A 12199-nucleotide genomic window follows, 5' to 3' on the forward strand; every position below is an offset into this window, starting at 1 on the left:
AAGGTTACTTGAGTCCATCTCCAGGACAAAGTGTTGATCATAAAATTCATTACAGGCCCCTTATATATAGTCTGTCCTACATAATGAACAAAACACAACAAAGTCTAAAATGCGTTACAATCTGATAAATACAAAGAAATGAAGAAGTACACCATCAGTGAAACCATGTGAAATCAACACACAAATAAATGCTTCCAGTACCTATATACAATGAGAGTGTGAGGGAACCTTTATCACAACTCATGGGGAGAGAAACACTCAGTAGCAAGGAAAGAACCATTGAACTGCAACCTCCCCCGTAAAAGCACAGAGCAAAACGGCCCTCATGCAAACCAAAAGAATGTAGCATGCAGCTCCTAGAATAATAGATCCACAAAAATGAAGGGAAGAGAGATTGAGCCTTTCCCCGTTCTCCCATCAGTTTCACTTATTGTCCATCTCTTAAACTTAGGGGATCCTGGTGTTTTCCTCTCCTTTTAAAGACAAGACATTCTCGTGTAGTGAGTAGAAAATCCTAGAATAGCACTACACCTCAGTGCTGCATACAACTACTTACACAGAATAAATCCTGATACGGCACAGAACGAGGACAATATTGTCACAAACTAACAAAGCCCGAGTGAAGAGAGAACCTTATTCAATAAACCAGAATCAATTAAGACTAAAGTCATGTAATGATCTTGCCAAGCATCAAACTCCTTATCATAAATGAAATACTACTCACGGTATTCTTAACACGAACAATCTATGAAGATAGGATGATCCAAAAATTAAACCACAAATCACAATGTGCAAAAAAATTCTGCATGTTCCATAAGAGACGTGGATGGAGCAGCATAACAGCATATGTAAGTGATCTGTCCATGAAAGAGCGCCTGTGCCATTTTTCCTCCGTCCCTAGACCTACTATTAGAATTAGATGTAAGAATCTGGAGCTGGGTAGTCAGTGGCTTAAGGCAAAATAATGAGGATCTCATGCAGAATATAAGGGGTCTCCAATGTCTTGTAAATATTCATAGGCTTTGGCTTTAATGGTGGTCCTCTGAAGTGCTGGGGGCCACCATACGCTGTAGGACCTGTGTTGCACCCTGGCATCATGTGGGAAACTCTCAACTGGAGGAAGATTGTCCAAGATGGAGAAGTTAATACACATAAACTGTTTAGAGCTTCTTACACACTCCTTTGCAGTCCAGTGATGGGGAAAGGACAGGATCTGGTGCACAATCATCTTACGCTTGGACTTTCTGAAAGCTGTTAGATATATAAACAAACTGGGGGAGCAAGATCAAAGTCCCTAGTGGATTTAGCCAGGGCACTGTGGGAGCTCTGTCTCCACAAATGAGTGTTGCTGATACCACAATCCATTCCAGGACCATGCAACATGGTGGCGGATTGGTACTCAAGGAATCTATACAACAGCAACTGGCAGCTGGATGGTCAGATTTTCCAGAACCTCAACAGGATTTGGGGACCATTCGATATAGACATGTTTGCGTCCTGATTGACACCTCTGTAAAGAAGGTACTTCAGCTGTTGGCCAGGTCTGGAAGCTTTAGTGACTGAGGCTTTTCTTTAGAACTTGTCTGGTTGAAATCATTATGCTTTTCTGCCAGTCACCATGATATCCACATGTGTGGCTTAACATAATAGGCATTTAGCAAAGGTGGTCTTGATGACACCTCTTTGGATGTCACAGCTATGGTACCCTTCCCTTATGAAGCTCTAGGTGGACTATCCAATTAGTCTGACACTCTATTCAGCACTGTTGAGAGACCCTCAGAGTCAGTATCACCCTCTGGTTCTAAAGTGCAATCTAAGGCTGGTGGCATGGAGCATCTTGTTGTTTACGGATATGCCAGGACATTTGACTCTCTGGATGTCTTTGCAATGTATTTTTCCATAGTTTGGATCCAGTTTACCATTAAACGGTGTGCCAAGAATATCTCCACCTCTATAGAATTCCTTCACATCCTAAATTGTGTGTGATTAGGCATTAGGTAAAGGAATCTGAGAACCTGAGAACATCCGATGCTCAATTACTAATTTCTCTGGGTAAGCCATTTAATTCAGGGTGATGGTGATGGCGCTGGCGAAGATTGATAGAGAATATTTTGGGGCTCATTCTGCACAAAGCATAATAACTTCAAAGGCCTTTTGGGCGGAAGCTAGATTAGGGGGCATCCCTAAGTCTGCTGATTGGTCTGGAGTTTAACATTTAAAACTTTTTATTGTAAACTGATTAAACACAAGGCAATGACAGTGGTGGAGATGCTTTGAACTTCCATAATATAAGCCTGCGGTTTTATAATAACATGAACTGCCCTTTGTGAAGGAGAGTTCTGCTTTTATTGAAGACAAAGGAGACAAGTGTTATCCCATCACTGGTGTGCATGCACACTTTTGTGACACTTGGTACCATATCTTTTTGATTATTCCTAGTGCCAATCTGAACAAGCCAGGTGATGGTATGATTCGCCAGTCAGTATCTGTTTGGAGAAAAACACTACTTTGGCATACAGGAGGAACTTCTTAAGAAGGGTTTATCAAGGAAGAGATGAAGTTATATGGTTGCTCCTTTGTTTACTGTTGTTTTTACAGTGTTTCGGTTCTCCCATGGACTTTAAACTTCAGCTATCAAGAAGTGGATATAGATTATAGACTGTCCCTATTAACTGGCTTTTACTTATTTTTCATACATTGTTACTTCCTGCCCAGGAGAGCAGGATTGTGGAAAAAAAGTAGTGTACTTTAAAGATGCTAGTTAAATAAACAGAAGAAAAAGAGACTGCATAATAATCCTTTGTCTTTATGAAAACCAGGACTCTCCTTCACTGCTATCCAAGAGAATCAGCAATTTCCAGCTGTGATTTTCACCCTTTATAAATGTGATATAGTCGACACCACATTCTGATTGCATGAGAAAAGTGACCATTTGCCATATAATTCATTGAATCCTGTCACACTTCATTATTCTCATTGCTTTAAACTTGCTAAAAAGTACTTACCTATTTTCCAAGCCTCCGTATTTCTCACTTTCCCAAGTCCTTGTGGGAGAATAGTCCCATTCCACAATATCTATTGCAATGTATTTTGTCACAGAGTGCCAACAGTCTTCGGGGGAGGACTCGTGGCACTTCTTAACTCTGTAGTATGCCTTCATTCCGTCTTCAAAGTGTTTTGTAGTTAAACATGCCAGAGTGAAACGACCTATATAGGGAAATTACAGCAAGAATGTATTACCATTAGTTGTGTTTAGCTGCCTCTTTGAAATCCACATGCTTATTAATCAAAGATCAGTTTCAGTGCAAAGCATTGTGCCTTTGCCCTCTCTCACCTCTGCTATTCAGACATTCACACATCTGCTTCCCAGAAATCCCTTTTTCCTAATAAATCATTCACTAAACTTCTTAAATAGCTCTAGATCCATCATCCCACTCCCAGTCATTACTTGTCATGTGATTTCAACCTCCTTGGAAGTGGAATACTCCAATGATATGCAGAAATCCTCCTCCTCTCTCCTCCTCTCATAAAATGGCAGGCATTCCCAGCATCCTCTAGTTATTTTTCTGTCTCTGAGGCAAGGGGTTTCAGGATATGTTTGAGGCCCAAGCTTGGCTTGGGGTTTCAACACTTGTGAAAGGTGTTCTTCCTGTGATGAGGTCAGGGGTAACTGGTTGCGCCCCCGTGAGAGGATCTCGCATTGGCAGTCTTGTGAATTGATCTCTGCCCTGGGAACACGCTTCTCAGTTTTCTGCCTTACCTGAACCATGTTTTCGTCTTCTGATCCCCTTCCACGCCTCATATTATTGTCTTATTTGGATTGAACTCTTCAGGATGGTTTCATGTTTCTTAATCATAGGAATGTGATAGTGTTGCAGTGCTATACACAGCTCACAAGTATCACACCTAAAGTCCCAGATGTCCCTGATGTAGCATGCTGGGGAGTGCTTGTCTTCACTAAGACACCGCGTATCTAGATGCAGGTAAGAAAGACTTCCTTTTCTTTAAATAACCCTCACACACTTTAGTAGTGTCATGCTTCATCATTGGGTTCACCCTGACTCTTAAAGGTCAGGATGTGCTCAACCGTCTTAAAGGAGCTATCGAAAGTAAAAGACTATGGGGCTCCTAGTGCGTAACAGTGTTGCAGTGCTGCCTGTGCACGTCTGTGAGGCTTTGTTTTCACCTGGTATTGTTTTGGACCCCAGTGAGGAAGCTTCTCTCTCCTCTGGCCTCCTGATAAGGAGTCTTAGGGGCCAGACTGGGGAACCAAAAGCAGCCCTGGCAAAAATGCTCAAAGCAGTCCTGCTCCTTTTGTCTCCTTGTGCAATCTCTCTTTCCACCTCTCTCTATCATCCTTCTCTCTTCTCCGTCTTTGCCTTCCTCTCTTTCTTGAAGCATACTGGATTTAACCTTGGGGACTTGGAAACAATGTCAGAGGTACCAGGAGTGGACCTGGGCTCTCAAGGCTTCAGGCCACCAGGGAAATGCCCAGTTGAACAACAGGCCTGTCTGGCACTAAGGGCCTTGGCTGTACTGTCTGTGCTACGGTGCTTTTCTATTTGAGTGCATTTACTGCACTAGGGTGAAACCTTTACAGTGTGCATTTGTCTCACTTTTGGAATAATGATTTTGTGAACATAAAGAACAGAACACAATTACATGCTTTTGTGTAGATTGTATTTCAATAGCAGTTGATGAATCGATATTTCTGCTTGGAGTGAGGCAGACGTAAAGGTGCAGAACAAATGAAAGAACTTCACCGATCAATTGGCTGATGTATGACAAGTTGTATATGAGTGAGCAGTAAACTCACCAGAAAGCTTAGCTGCTTCACCGCCATTCGCTTCTGCATATCACTGCTGTTGTGATACATTAATATAAATATCTTCTACATCAATGTCAAAAATAGTAAGTGCGACTGAAGAATTTCGGTTATCATAAGTCACACTTATGGGTATCATCTGCATCTTGGTGGCTTAGTCCTCTCCCTTACTTTTGAAGGTTGAGGTTCATGCCCCACTGTTACTATGTTCAGGAGTTTGTCTGTTACACCTCATGAGGTTTCAGGATTCTTCTCTATATTCAACGATGGCTACTTTCGTATCCTTGCAAAGCCCTGCTTGTGTTCAGAGCTCTCCCAATTCTTCCTCTATATTTGTTCATTTAGGTCTAATTGTCAGTGCGCAGACATGGTTTTGCTAAGTCTGATTCCAGGATCCTACCTGAGGTTGTGAGCCAAGTTCTCAGAAGTTTTATTTTCTGCTGTTCACCCCCCGCTGTTGGGGAAGAGAGTGGCCCACCAGTGCCTGTGTGTTCTTCATATTCAATTGTCACTCTGGACATCGGGTCTGGAACAGGTGTGTGCACTCTTCTCCTTCAGAGGGGTGCAGCTATTTTGCAATCCTTTGTAGTAGATTGGCTCAGAGGTTTGGCTCTCACCTATGGATTATGCTTTGATTTCAGGTAATGGGATTAGGTCACTGTACGCCCATTTGAGATGTTTAGTCACTTCATGTCAAGGAGGAATTCATAATTTGCTGTAGTGGTACTCTTGTTGGATGTCATATGGAGTGCTGATGTGTTTCCCTCCTGGTGGGATTGGAACAAATCTGTGGATGTGAGAAAGGAAGATGGCGGATTGCATCCGCCGCTGAAGGACACGTCTGTCTGCCCTCTCCGGGATCAGATGCCTGCAGCGCTGCCTCCGCGTTTTATCTTAGGATGCAGTTGAAGAGAATAAACGCCAGAGTTTAACTTTTGAAGTACAATCCTTACTTACGGTTTCTCGGCGCTCCGGTGCTGTGTGCCTGGTCTCCTTGGCTCCTCTGGGCTGCGGACTCACGGATGTGCCGGCTGGTGGGTGTCGGCTCTGTGCCTCGCGGCGTCCGCGCAGCGGGATGGATTGTAGCTAGGAGTCAGCTTGGAGTCTTTGCCCCGCCTACGGTGTTGGATTCCCGGACCTCTCTCGTCGACGGGCCGGCAGGTGTCCTGTGGATTGAGGGCAGTTGTGGAGGTGTTGGCCGCATCGTGCGGACTTGGAAATTTGTGAATCTGTTGGGAGAGCAGCTGGAAAATATGGCCCCCTCCACGGACAACTCGCCGAGTGCGTACTGAGGTACAAACAGAGAAGGATGCTCATTCTGCAGTACGGGAGTGTTTGGAAGGTGAGACTGTCTGTACGATTAATGCAGCTTCTGCTAATGTAGTTTCACCACCGGGGGCTTTACCGGGCAATACTGCTCTAGCTAGCCCAGCGGATCCTCAGGTGGGGAAGCCTATTCTAAAGCTTCTGCGCTCAGGGAAAGTTACGGCACTTCTTCGACCCTGCGACTCTGAGTCTGCTGCCCCTCCCTCCCAGATGGCTGAAGTCCTCAATGCCGCGGTCACTGAGGGGTGGGGCGGCACGGAGGTATCTTCTCATGTTTTAAGATCAGGTTCTCTTGATTTGTGGATGGACTCAGCGGTTTCAGTTGGCTTGGTTCCTCCTGATCCTCCTCTACTTAGCGATACAGTCAAAATGACCTTGCCAGTTCTTGTTCACATCATTCAACATGAAGATTCCAACAATACAGGTGGAGAGCTTTCGGAGGGTACCAGACGGGAGGCAAGCCCATGTAATGACCATAATGATCATAATTGTCTGACTGCTAACTCTGGTAAAGTAACTGGCAATGATAATGTGACTGGGGGCTGTGAGGAGCAGATGAATTTACCTACGGAACCTGGTAAGGAGGTGCTCTTTCCTGAAAATCATGGCTGTCTTGGGCACAGTGGTGCTAACATTAGGATCAGTAGCGCTGTGCATGGCTCAGAGGGTGATACCCTGAAAACTAAGGGTGCTAAATAAAACCGATTGGGAAAAGGTGGTAGAGGCCGTGGTCGAGGCAGTACTGGCAATGTGGCCCAAATCACTGATGTTTTTGGTCGACTGAAGGGCACTAGCTCCTGTAAGGCTGGCTCAGGGACGAGCCCATTACGCAAACGGGTGTCATCAAAGAGCGAAGTGAGAAATATTGTCTCCAAATTATCCAATTCGGGTTTGGGAGGTATAAACACCCATTCTTTGCGAAATAGCTCAGATCTGCCGGTTGACATGTTGCCAACCACGCCGGCTCTTCCCCCCCAGCTCTCTTAACGCTTAATAACTCTACCACTGCTGTTACTGATACATCTACTTTGGATTATGCACAAGCTGCAACTGAGGGCCAGTGTACTGACTACGGTCAAAATATTGTTGATGGGGCGCTCCATTATTCTAAGGATCCAATACCAGCTGAGTGTAATAATTTATCTACAAGATCTTATTCTTCTGCCTCCCCCCTCCTCAAAGGTCTTCAGGTTATCACAAAAAGTGCTACAGCTCTTATTTCTGTGCCGAATCAGCTGGACGAACGGTGTGGTGGGGGTGATGAGCCTTCTCTTTCTAACATAATGCAGGCTCTAAATATACAGAGAGCAGAAGCACAAGCACATTATCAGCAGGCAAGGGCGGACTGTGTTGAAATAAAAAAGGCATTATCTGAGGTCACTGCCAAAGTTCATCATCTAACAGCGGATGTTACTGAGCTGCAACAGCGTGTCGCAGATGTAGAGGAAGATAATACTCAAGCTATTAAATCAGTCACCACTCAGGAGTCGCAGCTGGCCTCTATGCAGCTAAAGATCGACGATATTGAAAACAGACAGCGGCGACATAATTTGAGGATTTTGGGGTACCAGAGGGGAGGGAGGGCTCTGACCCTCGTGCATTTGTAGTGGACTTATTTCAGAAAGCCTTCCCTGAGTGGGGGGACTGGGACTTGGACACACAGGTTCAAAGAGCACATCGTCTCCCATTAATCTTAAAAACAAATTTACAAGCTAAAACAAAATTTTCAAGGCCCATTTTGTTTTTTGGGGGTAATTTCCTACTCCGCCAGGCTATTTTTTTATAGCTAGACCAGCCGCTCCTGTTCAGGTTGACTCTATGTCAATATTTGTTAGATCAGATTTGTGTAAATCATCTATGGAGAAAAGATGGCAGTTTCGTCAACTTATTGATTCCTTTAAGCCTTTATGTTCTCAAGTATTCCTGCAGGAGCCTGCCAGGCTTAAAGTGATCAGGAATGGTCGCTCATATATTCTTTCTTAAGCGAACAGGAGGCTAAAATAGCTTTTGCTAATTGGCAAACCACCTCTAAGCCTTGATTACTATAATGAACAAGAGTTAAGATTGGGCTTGATATTCTTGATGTTTTTGTTGTCTGGGGGGGGGTCCCCCTTTTTTTTTGGGTGGCATCTTCTATAAGAGGAGAATATACTAAGTGGAACTGGATAGAGGGGGTAGGGCGTGTTGGTGGGCTGTTGGTCTAGGGGTGGATGAAGCGTCCTTCATATGCTGTCGGGTTAGGACAGCTTTAAGGGGGGGCAATTCCTTTCTTAAGAAACTGGAGGGAGGGGTCCGGGGTTGGGTTCAGGGGGATGGAGGGTTTGGTGGGGATAAATAGTCACGGTACTGTCAAAATGGCGCAGGAAATAGCTGAAAATAAATCTGAGAAATGTGAGTAGGAGGAATCATTTAGTTTTCTTAGAAAAAGAATTGGCTGGGAATGTCTAGAGTGAAATTTATGAGTTGGAATGTTTGTGGGCTGAATTTAGCCAGTAAAAGGCGACTGGTGGCTGAAGAGCTCAAAGGATTTAAGCCTCAAATAGTCGGACTAGCAGAAACTCATGTGTCTTATCAAGATAGAAATTTCTTTAAGCAGCTTGTTTATGATTTGGTAGTATGTACTTCGCAGACAGTCTCTATACGGGGGGTTGCTCTTTTAAAGGATACATTTTCTAAAATCACTGTATTGCGAACTCTTGCCGATAGCCGGGGTAGGTGGGCAATTGCGCAACTCCTTATTTTTGGTAGGAAGGCTACAGTTTCTATGGTTTATGGCCCTAATGTGGACTGTCCTGAGGTTATCTCTTATCTGAATTCTGAACTCTTGGATTGGGATGGCGACCTTATTGTGATGGGCGATTTTAATTGTATCTTAGATAAAAAAAATCGATACCACAAATGCGTTAGCTAGAGCTAGAATGGTTCGGGTTAGGGATGCGATAAGGGACCTATTACATATCTACCAACTGGAAGATGCCTGGAGAATATTATTTCCTACTAGCCCTGGATTTACTTTTTTTTCTCATCCCCACAAACAATACTCTAGGATTTATATGATTTTCACTACTGGTCGGCTTTTGTCCAATGCACATATGGTCGTCTGTCCTAAAATAACCTCGGACCATAATCCTATCATGCTTTCCATTGATTTTGGCTCATTTAGACAGGGTCAAGTTAGGGAATTTTCATTTTCTCGGCATCTTCTAAGTAACTCGGCTTTTATTGAGCATATGCATGTGGCCCTAAATGAATATATTGTTAATAATCATTATACCTCCTCTCTTGCGGTTGTATGGGATTGTTTAAAAGCAGTTGTCAGAGGCGCCACCACTCAGTTTATAGTTAGGCAAAATAGATCTAATAATATTCAACTGAGTAATGAACATCGGCAATACTCCGAATTGGAGCAGCAACATGCCCGGGTAATTGCTTCAAAAGATATTAACGAACCATTAATTTATGCCCAAATTATTAAAGCTAGAGCCAAACTTAATAGAGGGCTGAAGGAAAAGGCCGCCAACAATTTTACTAAGTTTAGATCCCTGCAGTATGAATATGGGGAAAGGGTCGGCAGGGTATTGGCTCATCAACTGGCTGATCGTAAGGCTAAATCGTACATTAAGATTATTAATGGGGTAGACGGCATCACTTATACGAATTCGGAGGACATAGGTGAACAATTTAGGATCTTTTATGCTATGTTTATATAAGCAATCTGGCAGTTTCAATCAGCCGGTGGTTATGAATTATTTACAAGAAAGTGCTCTACCTTCTCTGGACCTATCTCAAACCTCGAGCATGGAGAAAAGTGCTGACCTGGAGGAATTGAACTCAGCAATCAGGTCTTTGTCTAATGGTAAGGCTGCGGGCGAGGACACTATTCCGCTCGAGTTTTATAAAATCTTTAGGGACCTGCTGACGCCAGTACTTCTGGAGTTGATTAATGATATACTTCAGGGAGGGGTGGCACCTCCCTCTTGGAATCGAACTAATATCGTGGTTTTCCCTAAAAAGGGCAAACCGGCAGAAGAATTGGGATCATATCGACCGATCTCTCTTATTAATTCGGATGCGAAAATCTTTGCTAAACTCCTCGCCTCTCGCCTTTCCTTACATATACATCTGCTGGTCTCAGACGAACAGCACGGTTTTGTTCCTGGTAGAGATACTGTAACCCATATAAATACTGCTTTTGCGGCTTTTGATGTTGCTAGTCAATCGGGTCATCAGATTGGTATGTTAATGCTGGACGCCGAGAAGGCTTTTGACCGAGTAGCTTGGGGGTTTCTCTGGTGTACTATGCTCTCTTTAGGCCTCGGTCGCAGGTTTGTCTCTGCGGTCCAGCGACTTTACTATAATCCATCTGCTGTTATCGAACTTAATGGCTTTACATCTAGTCCTGTTCAGATCCAGCGGGGTATGCATCAGGGGTGCCCGCTTTCCCCATTATTATTTGCCCTCTATATTGAGCCTTTTATTAGACATCTTCTTCAGAATATCTCTATAGCACCGGTATTACTTAACGATATAACGTTAAAAGTTACGGCCTATGCAGACGATATTGCTGTATTTACTACTAACCCCGAAACCGCTATTGCTACAATAACACAGGCGGCTCAACTTTTTGGTTCCTTTTCGGGGTATAAGCTTAATATTAACAAAACACAATCAATCCTCAATTATGAGACTTCACTTCCAATACCACATTTGGGGCTAACTACTTCTGCTATCTATCTTGGGGTCCGTATTAGTGGCCGTACCGAGGACTTTTTGGCCTTGAATTATGAACCGTTGCTTAAGAAAACTACAGCGGACTTGCGTAAATGGCATAGACCGCCTCTAACTATTATTGGAAGATGCAATATAGTGAAAATGAATATTTTGATGAAATTTCTGTATCTTTTCCATTCTATTCCCTTACGAGTTCCAATGTCCTTTTTTAAAAGGCTTGATTCTGTTATTCGCAGTTTTATGTGGGGCTTTCGAAAATCCAGAAGAGCACTTAAATACATACGGATGACATATGAGCAAGGTGGCTTTCTTCTTCCTGATTTTAAGACTTATTTCTGGTCAGCCTTCCTGAACCGTATTCAGAGTTTACTTCTGGGACCTTATGTAGTTAAAACATGGTTAGCGTACCAGCTTGCAGTTGGTTTTAATACAGGTTTTTTGTTACATAGCATGTCGGACCCTAACTACTTCAAAAGAGTTTGTTTTAAGATAGTCAGACACGCTTACCGTATTTGGCAAGATATTGCTAGAAATTTTGCATTACCAGATTTACACAAATTCATATTTTTGTGGGAAAATCCTAGGTTTCCGGATATATTTTCGGATTCAGTATCCACACTGTGGTCACAGTCTGGAATAATACGGTTAGGGTTAGTTTTCGGTCCGTAAGCGAAAGCGACGGATCGCTGATTGCGACTAAACTCACTTCCATGTTCTCAACAGATATTAATATAGAAGAGATTACTGACTCAATGGCCATAATCAACTCGGCTGTTATTTCAATTAATTTAAAACTGCAACAACATCGTACTATGTTTATGTTATATTACACTCCTAAGGTTATTTCGAAGTGGACTACCTCGCAGGCTTCTTCAAAGTCATTCTGTCCTAAATGTAAGGAATACGCTGCGGATCTCAGACATATGTTTGTTAAATGCCCTGTTCTTACTACATTTTGGCATGATGTTACAAATGTTATGAGTCGGCTTGCTGGCAAGGAAATGCAATTAACTGAGAAAGAAATAGTCTTGGGTGTGGTAGCGGACCCAGGCCGTCTATCGATTTCTTTAGTTTCAATATGTATTATTACTGTTCAGCTGTATATCGCTAGGGCCTGGATTGACCCAGCCTGTCCCAAGATCACAGATTGTTGGTTATTATTGAGGGGGGTCTATGAAATGGAGCTTGCAGTAGCTAAAGCTCGGGGAATACGCTCCAAGGTAAAATTCGGAAGGATTTGGTCAAGTCTTCAGTGGGATTAGTCTACCTATAAGATGTCTCTATCTGGATTTGTCGATACTTTGTATTTTGTGCCCA

General features: G+C 43.3%; 1 protein-coding gene across 3 annotated transcripts in view; it reads right to left on the minus strand.

The window, feature by feature from the left end:
- The window catches only part of LOC146785799 (ceruloplasmin-like), a 436448-nt gene that overhangs the window by 113660 nt on the left and 310589 nt on the right, over window positions 1–12199 (minus strand). For all 3 annotated transcript variants that reach the window (XM_085635075.1, XM_085635076.1, XM_085635074.1), the window contains one exon: window positions 3006–3207. In XM_085635075.1, the coding sequence (XP_085491201.1) occupies window positions 3006–3207 (202 nt within the window). The remainder of the gene's footprint in view (window positions 1–3005; window positions 3208–12199) is intronic.

Source organism: Triturus cristatus, chromosome 11, assembly GCF_964204655.1.
Source record: "Triturus cristatus chromosome 11, aTriCri1.1, whole genome shotgun sequence".
Taxonomy (NCBI): Eukaryota; Metazoa; Chordata; class Amphibia; order Caudata; family Salamandridae; genus Triturus; species Triturus cristatus.